A 20,098-nucleotide genomic window follows, 5' to 3' on the forward strand; every position below is an offset into this window, starting at 1 on the left:
TGCAAGAAAGACAGGTCATTACTGCGGCTATGATATCTTTTATGCTGGAGAGCACTCTTTCTCAGGTGTAGTCATTTTGATTAAGCATGAGCTTCAGCCAGTTATTGCTTTAAATGACAATCAAGGCAGATGGATTATTCTTCAATGCATCCTTCAAGGCGAGGTGTTTGAATTTGCTTCTGTATATGCACCTCAATCTTCTCGAGATAAAAGTGCAATTTGGGATGACATACACCGATATCCATGGAGATATCAGGCCTTTATATGTGGGGATTTCAATAATGCTCCGCAATAGGGTGATAATAAATCAGGAAATACTCATATGTTAACCTCTGAAAGGATGCATGGTCTCAATTTACTGATTCATCTTGATTTGGTTGATCTTTGGAAGGAATTGCAGCCTTTGTCACCTGGATACACTTTTCAACATAATGCCCTTTCTTCTTACCAGGCATGTCTGGATCGCTGGTATAGTGTAGCCCCGCAATAAAATGATGATTTTACATGCAAAACGTGGGTGGACTATGCCTTTGTGCATTCAGATTATGCATCGTTATGGTTGAGGCTATCTTTTCATCATATCCCAGATGATAGACTACCTCAAAGGCAACATCTGATTGTGAACAATAGCTATTTGCAACATGTTACTTTCAAGGCAATGGTTACTAATGCATGTCAATCTCTATCTTCTCAAAGCCACTTTGATAATGATAATGCATGGGCTTCTTTTGTTTCCAAAATGCAAGTTGTAATTAGAGGTTATGGCAAGTCTTACATGAAGACTATGAGGGAAACTGTTGCTCATGCTAAATTGACTTGCCAAGACCTCACTGAACTCAATCACTTTCATCCTTTGTTCTTGCATGAGCAAACAAGACTATGCCGAGCTAAACATTGTCTCCAAATCAATGATCACAGGAAACTTGCCAAATGGGAGACCAGAGCAAGACAAAGAGCTTTCATAGATAAAGGTTGTTCTTCCAAACAATTTTTTAAAAGCTTGCATCAAAAGAGATTAAAAACAAACATTTGTAGGGTGCTTATGCCTGATGGTTCATGGACTACATCACGGTCATAGCTTGCTTCTGTTTGTGTACATCATTTCTCTCAGTAGTTTGGTTATGCAGATCCTCCTTCACAGCAGGTTTTGTCTCCAAGAAATTTGCTTCTGCAGTATGTTTCTCCTATTATCTCCAATACTCAGGCTTTGGAATTGGAAGAACCTTTTACTGAAAGGGAATTGTCAGATGCAATCAAATCCTGTGGTAGATGGAAATCTCCAGGATGGGATGGTCTTACAATTGAGTTTTTTTAGAATATTGGCTTCTTTTGAAGCATACTTTGTTGCATATGGTGAATTCTGCTTGGCAAAGTCAGAAAATGCCAGACACATGGAAGAGAGGTCTTGTTAAACTCCTTCCAAAAAAGCAACTCTATGAATCCTCAGCTGATTGGAGGCCTATCACGCTTATGTCAGTTATTTAAAAATTTACTACCAAAATGATTGTTGATCGGATAAAAGGCTATTTGCATGATAGGTTGCATCCTGCGCAATATGGTTTTGTTCCTCGTAGGCATATCACAAACAACATTGCTAATGCCTATGTTGGAATAGAATATGCCAAATATATGCAGCATGATGTTTTGCTATTGCAAGTTGATATTGCCAAAGCTTTTGATACTGTCTAATGGGACTTTATTTCACAAACAATGCAGGCCTTGGGATTTAGCACAAAAATGCAGCAAGTTATCAATTGGTTGTGTCAAGATAGTAAAGCTGCTTGCATACTTTCAGGGGATATTTCTACAACCTGAACTCTTGGTTGTTCTATTCGGCAAGGCTGTCCCCTCAGTGCTTTACTATTTGCCATAGCCACTCATCCAATGCTTCAATATATGGACCACCTTTTGGACATTGGCATGTTGCATGGATTGGAAATTCTTGGCAACTGTAGCATGATCGATCAAGCATATGCTAATGATTCTTTCTTTACCCCGAAAAATACTCATAGCAATCTCTCCTTGATTATGCAGGCTCTTTCCACATATGGCTTAGCTACTGGTTTTCATGTGAATTTTCAGAAATCCAAGCTATTGCCGTTGCATGCTAAAGACTGGCATAGGCTTTTGTGGCCTGGGAAAATTGTTCCACCTTCTCAATTGATTCGACATCTTGGCTATCCTCTAGGTTGAGGGCTCACTCATTCTCAACAAACTGATTGGGTGCTCACAAAGTTGAGGAAAAAACTTGAATATTGGAAGCTTGCAACTTGGCCATTATATGTTTGTTTGTGAATAACGTAATCCATTTTGATAGCATACATCCAATTTTATCTGCCCCTCATTATGTTTACTAAGGCAGATCTGGTTTCCTTTTTGTCTGCTATCATGGAGATTTTCTGGCGTTCAAAAAATGGCAAGAAAAGTCTCAGATTACTCTCTATGCATCGTCTCTATTCTCCAAAAATGCACAGGGGTTTGAACATACTCAATATTCAAGTGCATATACTTGCTCACAAGGGAAAAATGATGTTGCAATTTATGCAAGGGGATCAGCCTTGGGCTTTCATGATCTGCTCTCTTTTGTTGCATATTGATACTTCTGCTTTTGGGCATTAGTAGCCTACACTGTGAGATTTTCTATTTGGCTCTATTCAAGGCAAGATTAGAGGCTGCCCTTTTGTCTCTCGTTTGCTTCTTGATTGGAAGCATATTTTCTCCCACTTGGAATGGAATGGCAAGGATTCTTTATTGGGAGATTCCTTGAGGGCTAAGAATATTTATTGGTCCAAAGTATTCCACCCTCCTTTGGCTATACAAGAACCCAGGCGTTCTTATTTTCTATCTTTCAAAGGTGTTGCTTTTGTAGCGGATATACTTCAAGATGATGGCACTCTTTTATCTTTTTCTGTGGCTGCTAGCAAGCATGGTTTGGGAGCTCATTATTGTTCTTTATGGCACAAAATTTCAGAAATGCTTCGACCTTTCTTGCCAATACGTCGTTTGGAACTTCAGGATAGGCTTGAGGATTGGACTCTCCATTCTTGCTCTTCTTTGAAGCTGTCACATATCACAGTGCCTTCTCTATATAAAGTGTTGTTAGTAGTTACCTCCGTCTTGGGTTTCTGACAAAGCCAATTCTATTTGGCATATGGATCGCCCATCAAAGTGGTAGAGAAAATGGATGCGTCTCCTTTGGCATTATAAAGTCCCTCTTCGGCAACAGCTTTTCCTCTGGCGAGTCCTACTTGGCATTTTTCCATCTGGGTAGTTACTCGCGCATAGACATATTGCTACGGCTGTTTGCCATCGATGTCTACATTCTACTGAATCTATGCCTCACATTTTCTGGCACTGTCCACATACTTGTGACTTCCTCACTCTCATTCGTCAGGGGCTTGGAGTAAGATTTCCTACTATTACTTTTAGAAGGTTCTTCTGGTTATTTGGTTTTCATCCCGCTAGATAGGGGCTACTGGGCACTTTGGACTCTATGGATGGACAGAAATCATAGTCTTTGGTGATCCTACTTTTCCATCTTTCATTTTTTTCAAACAATCTATGCGGCAATCATTTTATGATTGCTTTCAGAGTCATTTGATTGATCATGATGTATATATGGCTTATACTGAGATTTTCGGTTGAGTAGTAATTACTCTGCTTTTTATGAATGTAATTATTTCACAGCAATAAAATATTTCTTCACTAAAAAAAAAAGTGTGCGCGCGTGCGTGCGTGCGCACGCACGTGTACGTGTGTGCATGCATGCTAACGCGCCTGCACATTAGAAAAAAGGATGGGCATATGAGATTGAATAAACCAGATATAATGATCTGAATAGGTGGAGCCACTATGCGTTCAAGGCAAATACAAACAAAATCGCATATACTAAATATATGTCCCATTGGAAGGATGAAAAATGTGCAATGTGGCATCATTATGGCAGTCCTTTGCATGTTGTTTGAGGAACCATGTCCACCCAAGTGGTGAGATTCGATAAGAGGCTGGTGAGAACCAAGTCCACCAGGCTAGTAAGAATCGATAAGAGGCTCTTGGTAGAGACAAGCTTCGATACTGATAGGTGTTGTGATGGCATGAAACTGGTGATAGAGCACTTAACGTCAATTGCTTAATGGTTGCTCTCCCCATCCAACAAGTTGCCTTCGACTGTGTCCTTGGTTTAGCAAACATGATGGGAAGATCCACAAGCCTCATCTGTGCATCCACACACTAATGGATCTATTGTGCCTCTCCCTTTGGGCCTCAACTATGTCACCTCCTTGGGGACTACTAGTCCATGCTATACGACTAAAAGAAATAGCTTATTAGGCTCTGGATATCTGGATGAATCCCTTGATCTCGTCCGTGTGTCATGAGCAACTAATATTTGTGTCATACAGCCTCATGAAAGATCGCTAAACATCTCTACTGATTTGGGTGAACAAAGAGGCTTGAGAGGGGCCCGTATCTATCTCTGAAAGGATAGTAGAGACGACCTTCAATCTCATAGCTGATAGGGCATCTGAAAGTAAAGTGCTCCTCTAATTCAATCTCTTGTAGATCGCATAGGGTGCAGATGCGGCTCTCTCTGTATATGCCTTTAGCTCGTATAGTCTCAATACTTAATCGGTGAGAGGAAGCACAGAATTTCCTGATCAAAATTCTCAAAGAGTGGGGGAGGCGGATCCATGTGTAGCCTAGTGGATTGATGAATCCCTCCTCTAATATTCATTAGTAGTTACCTCTATAGATGCTGAGCTTCACAAAAAGTTTGTTAGGGGCTAACAAGGTCATATATGTGTGTAGTTGTATGAAATTCTCTTGAATGAGTTGATTAGCCTTGTGACAGGTGAGCGAAATAGATTGGGGATCAAGGCTGTATTGAAAGGGACACAATTGCCCATGTGGAATCCCAAACTTGTAAACCATGTGCATGTACGAGCATACAACACCTCTAATCATCCTTAGCTGTTGCTAATGTTATGGATGTGGATAAGCCCAACCATGGTAACCTACATCAGCTTGAGGTAAAGGAACCAAAATCCTTGACTCAGTGGAGATACGTGATCGACTAGAGTGTTGTGTCAAGCGAGAGTGGGAAAATCCCAAACTCATCAAAAATGATATGATGTCGATCTCTTGGCTTAATGTGGATGATCTTTGCCATTAAGAGAACCTAGAGATTCTCTACTCGAGCTCGGTCTACCTTTGATAGATTAAGCCCACAACATGGGCTACAAAGAATCGACCTAAGGATCCTAGAAGTGAAATTAAAAGCATTATTGCTCAAGCTTAGCAAGTGTGGTGTATTCCTTAGTCACGCTTGCATCATTGGTCTCTTCCTGAAAATCAAGCCAAAGCAAAGAACTCCTAGATATGTGTGAGATGCGACGACCTTCACCAATAATGCATGAAGGGTGATTTGCTCTTTGAGCATCACTGCCCTGGATGTGTTGAAGATCATAACCTTGGTTTTACCAAGGTTGACCTTCAAATCATGTGTCTCGTAGCAGAAGGTATGGAGCGCATCCAAGTCTCATTGGAGGCCCTCATTTGAAGAGGAGAGTAAGACCACGTCATCTACATAAGGAGGATTTGAATCAAGGAGCCAACAATAGATGAGCATACACTTCCTAGTGTCTGATGAAGGTCTCAAGCTCATCGGTATAGAAGCCACATAGAGTTCATGATAATGGACAACCTTGTTTGACCCTGATAGTGCTCTTGGTCTCCTCTGTCCACCCTCTAGCCATCTGAACCTTCCCTAAGACCCCCTATAACCTGTCATGACTACCCAAATGATCTCCAAACTAAACCCTAGATCCTACAAGCATCTCGTGAGGCAATCTCTTGACACTATATTAAAAGCCTTAAAGAAATCCACAAAGCAACTATAAATCCTCTGTCTCGGCACTCTATCCTCCACCTTGAATTGTGAGGACATGATCTAGGGTCACCACATGGTCAACTCGAAACCTTGTTTAACCATCAACTCCAAGTCCTTGGAGCTCTCTAAACTGGATAATGTGTGTATCAAGCACAAAGGCATAGATCTTGGACATAACATGCCCATTTATAATAGTTTTTCCAAGCTAATGGGATCCCCTATGTTTTGAATGTGACAAACATATAGAGCCAGAAAGAGAGAGAGAGAGAGAGCATCTATACAACATGTGTGTGTGTATGCGAGCGCGCGCGTGTGTGTGTGTGTGTGTGTGTGTGAAAGAGAGACTATGTCTATAGATATAGATATAACATATTCATTATATCTATATCTATATCTCTATTTATATTCCCAAAAAAGTGTTTGGGACTATGTCGATGTCTACAAATATAGATATAGATATAACATATTCATTATATCTATATCTATAGACATAGATAGTTGCACACACATGCATGCATGCAAGCGTACACACTTTTTTTGGGTGAAATACTGCCATTATGTTACAAAGAACAGTCCCAAACAAAAGGACAACCAGCGACAAACATCAAAATATGTCATTATATGACAAGAAGGCAAGATAATAGATCCCGTGCATGTAGACAATCATAAAATGATTGTTGTAGAGATGATTGGAAGAACTGATCTTTAGCCACAGAGGGATCACCAAAAACCCAATGATTGTGGTCAGTAACGAACCCAATAAAAAAGATCATAGGCAACCCAAAATTCTTGCCAAAGGAAGCGCGGACGCAAGAGAGAGAGAGAGAGAGAGAGAGAGAGATTTGGTAAAGTTTTTTCAATACAGGATATTTTCACCACAAACATCTCCTTGATCAAGAAAATTGGCACCCTTATATCGTTGGTAATTATACCACCAGACATTAAAACAATGAATTGGTTAGATATTCACCCTATAGCCATCTGAACCCTCCCTAAGACCCCCTATAACCTATCATGACTACCCAAATGATCTCCAAACTAAACCCTAGATCCTACAAGCATCTCGTGAGGCAATCTCTTGACACTATATTAAAAGCCTCAAAGAAATCCACAAAGCATCTATAAATCCTCTGTCTCGGCACTCTATCCTCCACCTTGAATTGTAAGGACATGATCTAGGGTCACCACATGGTCAACTCGAAACCTTGCTTAACCATCAACTCCAAGTCCTTGGAGCTCTCTAAACTGGATAATGTGTGTATCAAGCACAAAGGCATAGATCTTGGACATAACATGCCCATTCATGATAGTTTTTCCAAGCTAATGGGATCCCCTATGTTTTGAATGTGACAAACATATAGAGCGAGAAAGAGAGAGAGAGAGAGCATCTATACAACATGTGTGTGTGTGTGTGAAAGAGAGACTATGTCTATAGATATAGATATAACATATTCATTATATCTATATCTATATCTATATTTATATCCCCAAAAAAGTGTGTGGGACTATGTCGATGTCTACAAATATAGATATAGATATAACATATTCATTATATCTATATCTATAGACATAGATAGTTGCACACATACACAAACACACACGCAGAGACACACACATGCACGCATGCAAGCGTACACACTTTTTTTGGGTGAAATACTGCCATTATGTTACAAAGAACAGTCCCAAACAAAGGGACAACCAGCGACAAACATCAAAATATGTCATTATATGACAAGACGGCAAGATAATTGATCCCGCGCATGTAGACAATCATAAAATGATTGTTGTAGAGATGATTGGAAGAACTGATCTTTAGCCACAGAGGGATCACCAAAAACCCAATGATTGTGGTCCTTCCATAGGGTCCACAGTGCCCAGTAACGAACCCAATAAAAAAGATCATAGCCAACCCAAAATTCTTGCCAAAGGAAGCGCGCACGCGAGAGAGAGAGAGAGATTTGGTAAAGTTTTTTCAATACAGGATATTTTCACCCTGATCAGGAAAATTGGCACCCTTATATCGTTGGTAATTATACCACCAGACATTAAAACAATGAATTGGTTAGATATCCTCCAAATCTGCACAGCACTGCCTGACATTTCAGAGTATTTGAAGATTACTTTTTTTCAAAGTCTGGCTACTCTCTTTAGTTCCAAGTATGGTTTCAAAATTTCTACATATTCGAGAAGAATCACGACTGTTGCAAAATCATGCCAATCCATGACAGCACAGGAGTACCTTATCTGCAATAACATACAGTAGAGAAGAAGAGGGGAAAAAGGTAGGACGTAAATGTGTCAAATGGAAGCCGCCTTTTTTGAAGCATAATCTAATCTGGATCTCTATGAAAATACGAGGTGAGACTCCTTTGTCTGCTTTGAAATCCAGAGGCTGCTAAGTTTGAGACCGATTTTGATTCAATTTTGTGTGTCTTGGATGCAGGACTCTTGGAAGGGGCCAGGCTGGCATTAGCTTTTTGCCTCTTCACAACGACACCATCTGACTGCTTACCTGATCCAGGCAGCAAGGCTCCCACTAACTCTTCATCTTTGAACCTATTGGGTGCTTTCCCAACTAACGCAACATCCTCCGTTTTCCAAGCTTCAGAACTACAGCACCGAATACTTCTGTCTCTGCTACTGGAAACGGTTTCGCTTGGTTTACTACCTGCGTCTTCATGGGCTGGCATTAAAGCAGTGTTCCCATTCTGAGCTTGTCCAAGGCTACCACTCTCTCCTTCTGATTGTACCTCGTTGATCTCAGGTTCATGACTTGCTATCAGGCTACGATCCCCAACCTCTGAGATCAAACCTGTCTCTAAAGTTGTAATGTTACCTGTATTAAAAGAATGCGCTGCACATCTCTGACATATTTCAGAACTTTTATCACCCTTGATTGCAGTTGTGGCACCTTGGAAACTGCTGCTTATGCCAATTTGAGATCCTTCATGTCTAAGTTCCACAGGTTTAGCTTCTGATCTTCCTTTTGAAGGAGGAGAAGAAAAGAGCATTGTCAATTTCTTTTGTTGGTGATCCTCTTGAAATCGTTTCATGTTGTGTGAGCTTATTGCAGGCCTAGGATGTGCTGCCAAGGTTGGCTGTTCTTTCAAAGTGAGCATTACAGCAGCATGGTCACTCCAACTTTTTGGGATCATCTTCACAATGTCTGTACATATTACTTGGGACAGGAATCCTTTGTCACACACCGCGTAGTCAATTCTGTGATGATGGGAAAAATATGACATGAAACCAAATACACTATTACAATCTCTAACTTTATCAGAGTTCTGCAATCTGCTAAGTCGAATACATGGACTCCTTGCTCACCTCACTCCTTCATTATGAATCCTTGCTTCTTTTTTTTGGTTCCACACGGAAAAGACATCCTCAACATCTGGATGAAAGTACCGAAAGAGATCCACATACTCGGTGAAGAAAGTGTCCATAAAAGCAATCTCTTCTGCAACAACAATCCAACACAATATTTTTCGCAGCAAAAAGTATGTTGATAGAAACTATCATTTGCCACAAAAGAGTGAACCATATAAAAGCCCTGGATATTCACAGACAGCAACAAGTGATCACATATATATGAAGATAGTTTCCTTGAAGATCTCACATAAAGTGTGGCATCATAATGCTTAACCCAGCAGAGTTTCCAGTTGACCTTCCAGGTGAATACAACGCATATCATTCCACCTTTCAATATGTCAATACCTGGTGAATAAATGTCCTTGATATTCCATGTTCTGTGTACATCTTTATCCTTGTGTGCAACATTGAAATCACCAACAACCACAACATGCCTCCCCAAGCAAACAAGCTGATCACCTGAAAGTTGAATACTCCAAGTTGAATACAAGACAAATCTCTGTAGGAAAACTTGTTGGAATCACAATTCCTCCCACATCACTAAAGTTCATAGGTAAGTTCAGTTAACCCTAAAATTAAATAACATTTCTATCTTAGAACAAATCACATCCAGTAAATAAGTACGCTGTGCTCACACTTTCGTTTCAGGGCTTCTAGAAACTTAAGTTTAAAGCCAAGACGAGGACGTCCCTGGTCCTTTTCACCAGCATTTGGAGCATACACATTGATTAACACAAAACTTCCATGGTCAGTGTCCATTAGGCGACCTTCATTACAAAGTTCTTCAATTGATGGATCGACAAAATCACCCAAACAGTCTGCTTTGGCATCCAAAGGTGAAAATTCCTCTTTCACATACGTGACAACACCTGAAACATAAACGTAACGGTCATCAGAGAACTCATTCAAAAACCATCGGTGCAAGCTTACTCATCATGCATACACGAACAAATGCATGTATGCATATAAAGACTAGAATATATCCAATCTTACAAATTAAGTTTTTTAATTTTATAAAACAATCAAAATAACAAAGTAAAGAAGGGAGTTTGTAAGAAACCTTAGGCAAAATTATGAGTAAATGAGAAAATCAATTTAAAATTTTAGTAAGCAAAGCTATGCTTATGTTCTCATCAGTACAAAAGCATAAGCTGCCATCTAGATTTCGAAGATTCCAAAATCTCCCAGTGCTACTAAGCTTTGAAATACCAATAGAACGACAAAAACTTTGATGCAAAAAGAAAGAAACAAAGCAAAAAATAAGAATAAGAATGTGAAGAGAGAGACAGAGAGAGAGAGAGAGAGATGTAGATGTATTAACATTTGCGGGAGGCCTCGCGGGCCTATGAGACAAAGTACAAACCAAAAGTAACTCATACAAGCCGTTGTCAACTGGGCTCACTAAGGCCCTTGCCGAGTGCTAGAGTGCTAAACTAGTAACAACAAAATAGCAAAATAGCATCAGGTGCTCAAAGCAGAGAGAGAGAGAGAGAGAGAAAGAAAGAAAGAAAGAAAGAAAGTTTATTAAAGTCTTCGGAAGACTGATGGGTCTATGAGACTAAAAAACCTGATACAATGAGTTGTGGTAGTGGAGCTACTAAACGAGCATCCACACCAATGCAGAATGCAAAAATGCAAAATGGCAGCACTAAGTCTTAAGTACAATCATACGGTCGAGCCTAGGAGGGCTAAGGTGCCTAATATTGCCAATTATAGGCCAGAAAAGTATCTGGTCGGATGTCTGACCGTAGTTCCGATATCATAGAGACCTGGTTACACAAATGGGACGAGGCCTTCGCCATTTGTGAAATCAGGAATGATATGAAGAAAATCCGCGAGGCCACCCATATGTTTAATGAGGAAGCGGATAGGTGGTGGATAAAACAGCAGAAAGATGGAGTGGCATCCACTACTTGGGAGGGGTTTTAAAAAGAATTTAGAAAACACTTCTTACCTCCTGACGAAGCATCCCGAGCTTGGGATCAGTATCGAAACCTTCGTCAGAGAAATTTATCAGTGGCAGAATACACTGATAAGTTCAGAGAAAGTGTAATGAAAGTTTATGAACCTCTACCTCAGTCAATCCAAGTAAAAGATTTTATCTTTGGATTGAATTATCGGATCAAGATGGAAGTTCGGGCTAAGTATGCGAGCACGCTAGATGAAGCAATTGCTATAGCCCTGAACTATGAGGATGCAAAGGGGAACAGACCAAGTGGGTTTATGCAGGTTGGGACTCGATATGAGTACCTGAAGAAAACTGGGTTTAAGAAGTGTCGGGATTGGGTAATTTGCGCGCCTGCTGCCTTCCTTGGATGTGGTAGCCGTTTCTCAGGCTCCCTCTCCGGAATCGAACCCTAATTCTCCGTCACCCGTCACCACCAAGGGAGTGTCTCACAGCCTAGTGGTCAAGCCAAGCACGCGAAACCAGTTGAGACTCCTAAATCAAGTACCACCTTGGAATGAAAAGAAAAGTAACACCAATGGCAGCCCGGGCTTGGTTGAAGTCTTCTTTAAACCCACAGAAAAGAGAAAAAGCGAGGAGAGAAGGCTTGTGTTTTGGATGCCTTTAGCCTCATTAGTGGAAAGATTGTCCACGAAACAAAGATCGTCGGATGGCTGAGATGATGATCTCAGAATGCGACGTGGAAATGGAGGGAAGTCCCAGAGCAAATAGATGCAAATTCAGCTCGCAGGATCTTCTCAAAGGTCAGTACCTGTTTTGTTATGTGTGTCTGTTGCTAAGCTAGTAACTAGTGCACCTGATAATGTCCTGTCAAAGCCCGCAGTAACGGGTTATACAGCCTTTAATGATGCAAAGTTAATTAAGATGAAAGGGCAAGTAGCTAATCATGATGTCATTGTGTTGTTTGACTCAGCGTCAACGCACAATGTAATTAACTCCAAGCTTGTAAAGAGGCTGAAACTAAAGACTAGCCCATCTGACTATGCATATATAGTCAGAATGGCAGATGGAAGTTCAACTGAAGTATGGAACCAAAGGGTTACCCAGTTGGAGCTTCGAATTCAGGACTATGCTAAGAAGCTTAATTTTGAAATGACAAAGCTTGCTCATGCAGACATAGCCCTGGGAAAGGCTTGGCATTCTAGGAAGAATCCTGCCATAGATTGGAAAAAGCACATTTATCAATTCAAGATGAATGATGTGCTGTATGTCTTACAAGGTGAAAAAGATATACCTCAAGGACCGTTGGTTTCCGTAATGGAAATTCGAAAAGCTCAAGAAGAGTTTTTGTTTCTTTGTACAGCATCGGTAGAGCCAATTAATGATTCTTCGGCTACACTGATGTTGCCCAAAATGGAGAGATGGCCAAGCGGGTTGATCAAATAGCAGAGGAGTTCTCTGATTGTTTTAGGGATGAGTTACCTTATGGGTTACCTCCAGAGCGGAATGTTCAGCATAAGATTGAACTAATCCTGGGGGCAAAACCTGTAAATAGACCTCCCTATAGGTTGAGTTTTACCGAAGAAGCGGAGGTACGAAGACAACTGGAAGAATACCTCAAGTTGGGGCAGATTCAACCAAGTTTCTCACCTTTTGCTTCGCCAGTGATATTAAAGAAGAAGAAAGATGATACTTTTCGCCTCTGTATAGATTACAGAGCATTAAATAATATCACTATTAAGCACAGGTATCCGATGGCTCGGATCGATGATTTGCTAGATGCGTTACATGGGGCCGTAATTTTCAATAAGATAGACCTTAAATGTGGCTACCATCAGATCTGTATTAGAGCCGAGGATGTGCATAAAACCGCTTTTAGAAGCAGGTTTGGACATTATGAGTTTTTGGTAATGTCCTTTGGACTTACCAATGCTCTAGCTACATTCGTCATGCTTATGAACGATTTACTACGTCCGTATATCGGAAAGTTTGTAGTACACTTTATTGACGATATTCTTATATTCAGCAAAAGTATTGCTGAGCATTACGAACACTTACGAATAGTGTTCAGTACTTTGAGGAAAGCCAGTCTTTATGTAAATAAAAAGAAAACTATACTGTGTATGGTAAGACTTGAATATTTAGGATTCATAATTACTCCTGAGGGGGTGGAAATGAATCCAAATAAAGTCGCTGCAATACTGGGATTTGTCCAATTTTATCGAAGGCATATCAAAGGATATTCCGAAATAGTATCGCCATTGACTGATCTCACCTCAGATAAAGTGGCTTTTATATCAACAGGAAAGTTTTAACACCATAAAACAAGCTGTGGTCTCAGGCCGGTTTTAAAAATAGTTGATCCCCAGAAACCGTTTTTTCTTGAAACCGATGCAAGTGGCATTGCGATAGAAGCAGTTCTGCTCCAAGAGGAAAGGCCAGTAGCCTCTGAAAGCAAGAAGCTTTCTCCCTCTCAACAAAATTAGCCAACTCATGAAGGGTTGTATGCTATTGTCCATGCTCTGAAAACATGGAAACATTATTTATATGGGTCAGAGTTTTACGTTGATGTTGATCATGATACTCTGAAACATTTTTGTAAACAACCTGACCTGAGAGGCCGCCAAGCTAGGTGGGCAGAACTCATGCAGGAGTTTAACTTGACGATTCGGTACCGAAGAGGGAAGGATAATAAAGTTGTTGATGCGTTGTCATGCATTATGCATAATATGAGTTTCACGGTATTAGAGAGTGCTCTAATGACCGAGATTAGAGAAACTCAAAAGGTTGACAAGTTCGTCCAGTGCCTTTGGCCTAAGGCTCATGTGTTCAAACCCGGGGAAAAGGATGACCTGGCATCCAGAAAAGACCAAAATTATGCAAGATATGCCATAAGGGATGGTATGCTGAAGAGAAATGGCAAGGTAGTAGTACCTAATCAGAATTATCTCAGGCAGAGAGTCATTCAACAATGCCATGATAGCCCATGTACGGGACATCCAGGAGGCGAGAAGACATATGATCTCGTGAGACGAGATTTCTTTTGGCCAAAGATAAAAAAGCATATTCATGAAGATGTGACACGTTGTTTTTCCTGTCAGGTAAGTAAGGCAGAGCAGGTGAAGCCACCCGGACTTTTACAACCCTTGGAAATACCACTAGGTAGGTGGGAGAGCATTTCCATGGACTTTATTGTAGATCTACCTACGACACAAGGTGGATATGATTCTATCCTTATAGTGGTTGATCGTCTTACCAAGATGGCTCACTTCATTCCAACTACAGAGTCTGTTAGTGGCAGATTTGTTTATTAGACATATATTTCGTTTGCATGGATTACCCAAATCCATAGTGTCAGACAGGGATGTCAAATTTACCGGTCATTTTTGGACTGCGGTATTTGAGACACTAAGGATTGAGTTGGGAATGAGTAGTGGGGATCATCCAGAAACGGATGGTCAGACGGAAAGAATCAACCAAATTTTAGAGGATATGCTTAGAGCATATGTGTCATTGAGGCAACATACATGGGACAATTGGTTGCCATTGTTAGAATTTGCCTACAATGATAGAAAACATTCCTCTACAGGGTTCAGTCTGTTTGAACTGAACTATGGTTATAGACCAGCGAATCCAACTATAGTTGGAATACCTCAGAAAGTGCCTAGTGCCGTGAACTTTGTGGTTCAGATGCGGTAGATGCTAGCACTTAAGAGAGCTAACATCCGCCAAGCTATGGATAGAGCTAAGGCGTATGCGGATGAAAATAGATCCGTTAGAGAATTTAAGGAAGGAGAAAAAGTTTTTCTTAGAATTCCTTCGCACTCTAAGTCTTTGACTGCAGGAGAGTGTGCTAAGTTATCACCTCGATATTGTGGGCCATGGTTAATTCTAAAAAGAATAGGCAAGGTAGCCTATAAATTAGAATTGCCATAGGGTTGTAAGGTACACCCAGTGTTTCATGTTTCTCGTTTAAAGAAATTTTTGCATACAAGTGACTCACTAATCGAGGGTGTTGTTTTGTTTCAGGAGATAGAGGATAATGCAAGACGCAAACCAACAGGAATCCTGAACCGAGGAACAATGCAAGTACGCAATCAGAAGATACCCACGGTGTTGGTTGCATGGCATGGTTTACCTCTATCAGAAGCTACCTGGGAATCCGTATACCAGTTACGGAGAGTGTTCCCAGACTTTATCATCGAGGACGTTGATGCCTAAAGAGGGAAGGAATGTTACGCTCAAGTTGAGGTAACATGATCTTGGAAGAGTCAGTCGACATTTTCCTTTAAAGGATCAATGTTTGTATTATATTTGTTTGGGCTTCATGTAAATTATCAAAAAGGAATCAAGGTCAAGGTCCTTGGTGAGGGTAGACTAGGTGGATCTAAGGTTAAGGAGCCTAAATGCATGTAATGTGCCAAGGGGGAAATGGTTTCAATGATATCCCAAGAGAGGGATAAATGATGCATTTAGGAGGGACCCTAGAATGAAGACATGTGGCATACTAGATCCATCTAGGGAATTTTGGGGCTTGGTGGAATTTGTAAGCAGGAGCCTTCACGTAGCGAAATATATAGAGAGCTTACTACCACCAAGGGTGGCTGGGAGGATAATCCTTGTGCCTATGCCCGTGATTGAGTAAAAATTTAGGCGTGGGATAGAATTTCACGTATCACACCATATAGAGAGAAAGGAGATGAGGGTAGAGAGAGAGAATGGAGTAAACAACCGATTGGGTCCCTGTACCCATTGAGGGCCCCCTCCCCAAATTAGAGGAGAATTTGCTTTATACTTGGAGAACTAAAAGATACAAATAACACTATTTGAGAGAGTACGGAAACACGCTTTTGAAGTGTACACTGTGCACATGTATTGCAGACCCAAAGACCTGAGAGGCAACTCCAACCAATACTGAGACCTTGATGCTGTTCACATCGACGATGTAGGGCAATTCTGCAAGGCAAGGAAGAGGCTTGTGCTGTCCACCGGTATATGGGGTTACTACGTGAGTGAGAGAGTGAAAGCTAGGAGTAATAGATTCTAAAATAAAGCTGAGATATGATTGAGATATAGAGCTGAGGATTGAGCAGTGCACAACTATAAAGATCTGCTGAGACAGTACCCAAACCTTACTCCGTTTGCCGGTCCAAATCCCTGACTGTTGTGCTACGCAGTCACCTTCCAAGAGGGCTAAACTGAGGCCAAGAGCTGAGGCTGATCAGGAGCCAATCTCTGGAAGTGTCAGGGCTGCACAAGGGAGCTGAAGAGGAGTTTGTAGGAGTGCTGAAGGCTGGGAGGCTGAGTGAGAAATGAGGGCATGGAGCCCCCCTTTATATAAGGGGCTGGAACTGAGCCAACCAGCCCCAAAACTCGCCAACTTTTGGGTCGGCTATTTTGGGCTCTTGGCCCCATAAATGCCTCACTTCTATAAAGGCATCCCTTCCCCAACCCATTCCTCTTCAAATGTTCCAGCTCTGAGGGGACCCAAAAGGGCTCCTATCCTAGGATGGACCTAGACCTACCTAGAATCCTAAGATGGAAACCCTACCCTACCTCCAGTGGGTACCAGTGAGCAAGGACTGATGTTCGACTTGATCTAAGGCTGAAAGACTGACCTACGTAGCTTGTGCCTGGCTGTCCATCGACAAGGGGTCACAGCATACAACAAAATCTACTATTAGGAAACTATAAAGCACTTGTCGATGTAGCCAGTGTGTCACCTTGCACCCAAGTGTAGGGGTGCATGTGACATTCCCTCCTCCTTAACTTGGCAGTAGGTTCCTTGCCTCCAAATAGTCTGCCAAAAGTTGTGGGAACTCCTGGAAAAAGTCTTCGTCCAACCACCAACCACACTGCTTCATGGGTACCTCAATCACGGAACTTGGTATAAAACTCCCGGATCCTGCTGACCCATGCTTCCATTTATGAAGAAGGATCTGCTCTGGCAGCAAAACTTCAGCTTCATCAAGGACTTCAGGTTGCTCCTCGTCGGAAATCTCAGTAAGAGGAGGTCCAAAATACGGCTTCAACCAAGCTACATGGAAAACATTGTGCATGGTCCAACTGTCTAGTAGTTGTAACGTCATGGAGACATCATTGATCTTTTGGATAATAGGGAATGGTCCAAAGCTCGTGAAAGACAGCTTCGGGCATCCCTTTCCCATCTACTTCAATCTTTGCTTGATGATTCTTAAATACACCCATTGGCACTCTTTATACTGGACATCTCGTCTGGACTTGTTGGCCTGGCACATATCCAATGCTTGGGCTTTGGTGATGCGGACTTTCACTAACTCCGTAATCTTTGCCATTGATTCAGTGGTTTTGTTGGCTTCCAGAGATGCAGACACCATCCGGGTGAGTGATGTAAATCGCCTTCCAAACGCCGCTTCATACGGTGTGCGACCAATGCTTAATGAATAGATATTGTTCAAATGGCCTGCACAAGCGGAAGAAACTGCTCCCACTTTCCCTGAGCATCATCACAATATGATTTTAAAATATCAAATGCCATACCATTATACTTTTCCGTCTCTCCGTTCGATTGTGGATGGAATGCACTGGACATCTATAGCTTAGTACCAAAATTATCTAACAGGGCTCACCAAAAATTAGATGATCCCTGTCGGATGTGATGGTCCTTGGCAACCCTCCAATGGGATACTAATACTTTATGAACAAACGAGCTATGTCTTCAGCGCTCGCTATCTGCTTGCAGGGAATAAGCATACAATATTTACTAAAGTAACAAACAATAGTAATACATTGAGTGTTACACGTACCTGTGGACGCTGGAGGTGGTTCCACGAAGTCCATACCTATGTCCTGGAAAGGACCATCGAGTATTGACAATGGCATAAGTAAGCCGGCTGCCTCTTGTGGGAAGCCTTGACCTTTTGGCACATCTAACAATTCTGAACATAGCCGTATACACTTGGCCAATAGAAATAGTGCTCTAACTTCTCCAAAGTACCATTGGTAAGGGCGTCGTGGGCATCATGGAGAAGCATCTTGGAGTACACATAATCTTGAAAAGCCAACCATTCTCTAATGAGTAATGGCTTGGTTCAAGAGTGGTGGAGAACTGGAACTGGGTGCCAAACTCTGTTGAATCCGCATAGTGTGCCTTCATACTATCTACATCCTTTCCCTGGATTTCGAGCACAATGGCCTTCTCAATGGTCTGGATTCAACCTTTCTGACTTAGAGCGTCGAGAATGGGGTCGTTTTTTCTGGGGATGTACTCAATCATTTCCCCAAACTGCTGGAATATCTGGCTCCACCATTCCTACCAATCACTCCATTGTGAGCTAAGCATCGTATGAAGCCACTTAAGCGCTTGTTGATCTGTTTTGATTGTGAAAGTCCATCCGTAGAGGAAAGGCTTCCAATGTTTTAATGCCTAAATGAAACCAAAGATATGCCACGGGCCTATCCTCTTACTGTAAAACTGCCCCGATGACAACATTACTTGCGTCTATGATTACTAGAAATGGACCATCCCAAGAGGCGATCTTCATGACTGGTGCTCTTGTGGCCAACCTTTGCAACTCATGGAAGGCTTACAAAGCTTTGCCAGTAACTTGAATCTTTTGTCTGCATGTCTTTATCCCCTTTAATAAATCCGTAAAAGAGGTTGCGAATGTTGAGAATCCATCCATATGAGAGCTATAGGCTTGACACAAACCTACAAAGGACCGGATCTCTTAAACTGTCGTGGGGATAGCCCAACTAGTGAAAGCTTGAATCTTCTCTGGATCTAATCAAATACCTTGAACACTGATATATCTCAGATACTGGATCTCCATCAGTCCAAACTCACTTTTCTTTGCGTTGAGATATAGCTGATTATCGCGCAATAGCTGTAGGGCACATCGCACATCCTTAATATGCTGCTCTGCAATAGTGGAAAAGATAAGGATATCATCCAGAAAAATGAACAAGCACTTTCCAATATAATCTGAAAATACCAGAGACATCATCTTTTTGAACGTGGGTGGTGCATTCTTCAGACCAAATGGCATGACGAGGAACTCGATGATCTCGCTCTATTCGAAAATCCATCGCTGGGATGTCAGCTTCAGAAATTCGCACTTGGTGGTAGCCACTCTTGAGATCGATTTTTGAGAAAAACTTTGCACCATTGAGTCTTTCCACGATATACTCGATACAGGGCATAGGGAACTTGTTACTTACTGTAAGTTTAATGAGTGCTCTGTAGTCCACACATAATCGTGCGGACTTATCCTTCTTTGCCACAAAAAGAATAGGTGTAGCAAATGGCAAAGATGACGGTCTTATAAACCCAGCGAGCAGTAACTGAGACACCTGCTGCTCTAATTTTCCCTCCATAGACTTGGAAAGTCAGTAAGGAAACTTACTTGGAGGTGTGGAGTCCAGAATCAAATCAATGTGATTGTCTTCCGGTCTATGTGCAGCTAGGTAGCCGAGGTGGCAGATCATCCCATAGCATAATGTCTTGGAACTCCTAGAAAAGATCCACCATTGCTTCGAAGGAGCAGTTTGAATTGAAGAGATATGACACTGGACATAAACAAGTGCACACATTATGCCTTTGCAAACGACATAACCTGCTTGGATATGTGACATTAGCGGAATCCCTGGTTTGCTCAAATCACCGCGTATCACGGCATGCTCAGGTAAACCTTTCACAATCGTGAAGGTGTCTTGGCTCCTTCCACCAATCAGGCATCGGTACATGCTCACGGAAACACTAACTCCCAAGGATCGTGTCGCACCCCATCAAAGGTGTTAGTATTAAATCCCGTGTAAAAATGGCCTTTTGAACTGAAAAAGTAAAATGGATGGCCTTATGTGTGATCTGTACGTGCAAGCCAGGTGTGAACCCATCCACTGCAAGCTCATGAGGCACCAAAGTGCACCCCACTGTCTTGGCAAATTAAGGGAAG

General features: G+C 41.6%; 1 protein-coding gene across 2 annotated transcripts in view; it reads right to left on the reverse strand.

The window, feature by feature from the left end:
• Positions 1–7,902: 7,902 nt before the first annotated feature.
• Positions 7,903–20,098, reverse strand: part of LOC147884927 (uncharacterized) — a 47,422-nt gene continuing 35,226 nt past the window's right edge. The window contains exons 3-6 of one of the 2 annotated variants that reach the window (XM_087397614.1): positions 10,027–10,128; positions 9,605–9,718; positions 9,215–9,347; positions 7,903–9,106 (exon numbers count right to left, since the gene is read on the reverse strand). In XM_087397614.1, the coding sequence (XP_087253740.1) occupies positions 8,218–9,106; positions 9,215–9,347; positions 9,605–9,718; positions 10,027–10,128 (1,238 nt within the window). In that variant the 3' untranslated portion in view covers positions 7,903–8,217. Of the gene's footprint in view, positions 9,107–9,214; positions 9,348–9,604; positions 9,719–9,894; positions 10,129–20,098 lie in introns of both variants that reach the window. The other variant, XM_087397613.1, reaches the window with a different exon arrangement.

The sequence above is a fragment of the Dipteris shenzhenensis genome, chromosome 26 (genome assembly GCF_047967505.1).
Source record: "Dipteris shenzhenensis isolate YYH24624 ecotype China chromosome 26, Dip_SZ_1.0, whole genome shotgun sequence".
Classification (NCBI taxonomy): Eukaryota; Viridiplantae; Streptophyta; class Polypodiopsida; order Gleicheniales; family Dipteridaceae; genus Dipteris; species Dipteris shenzhenensis.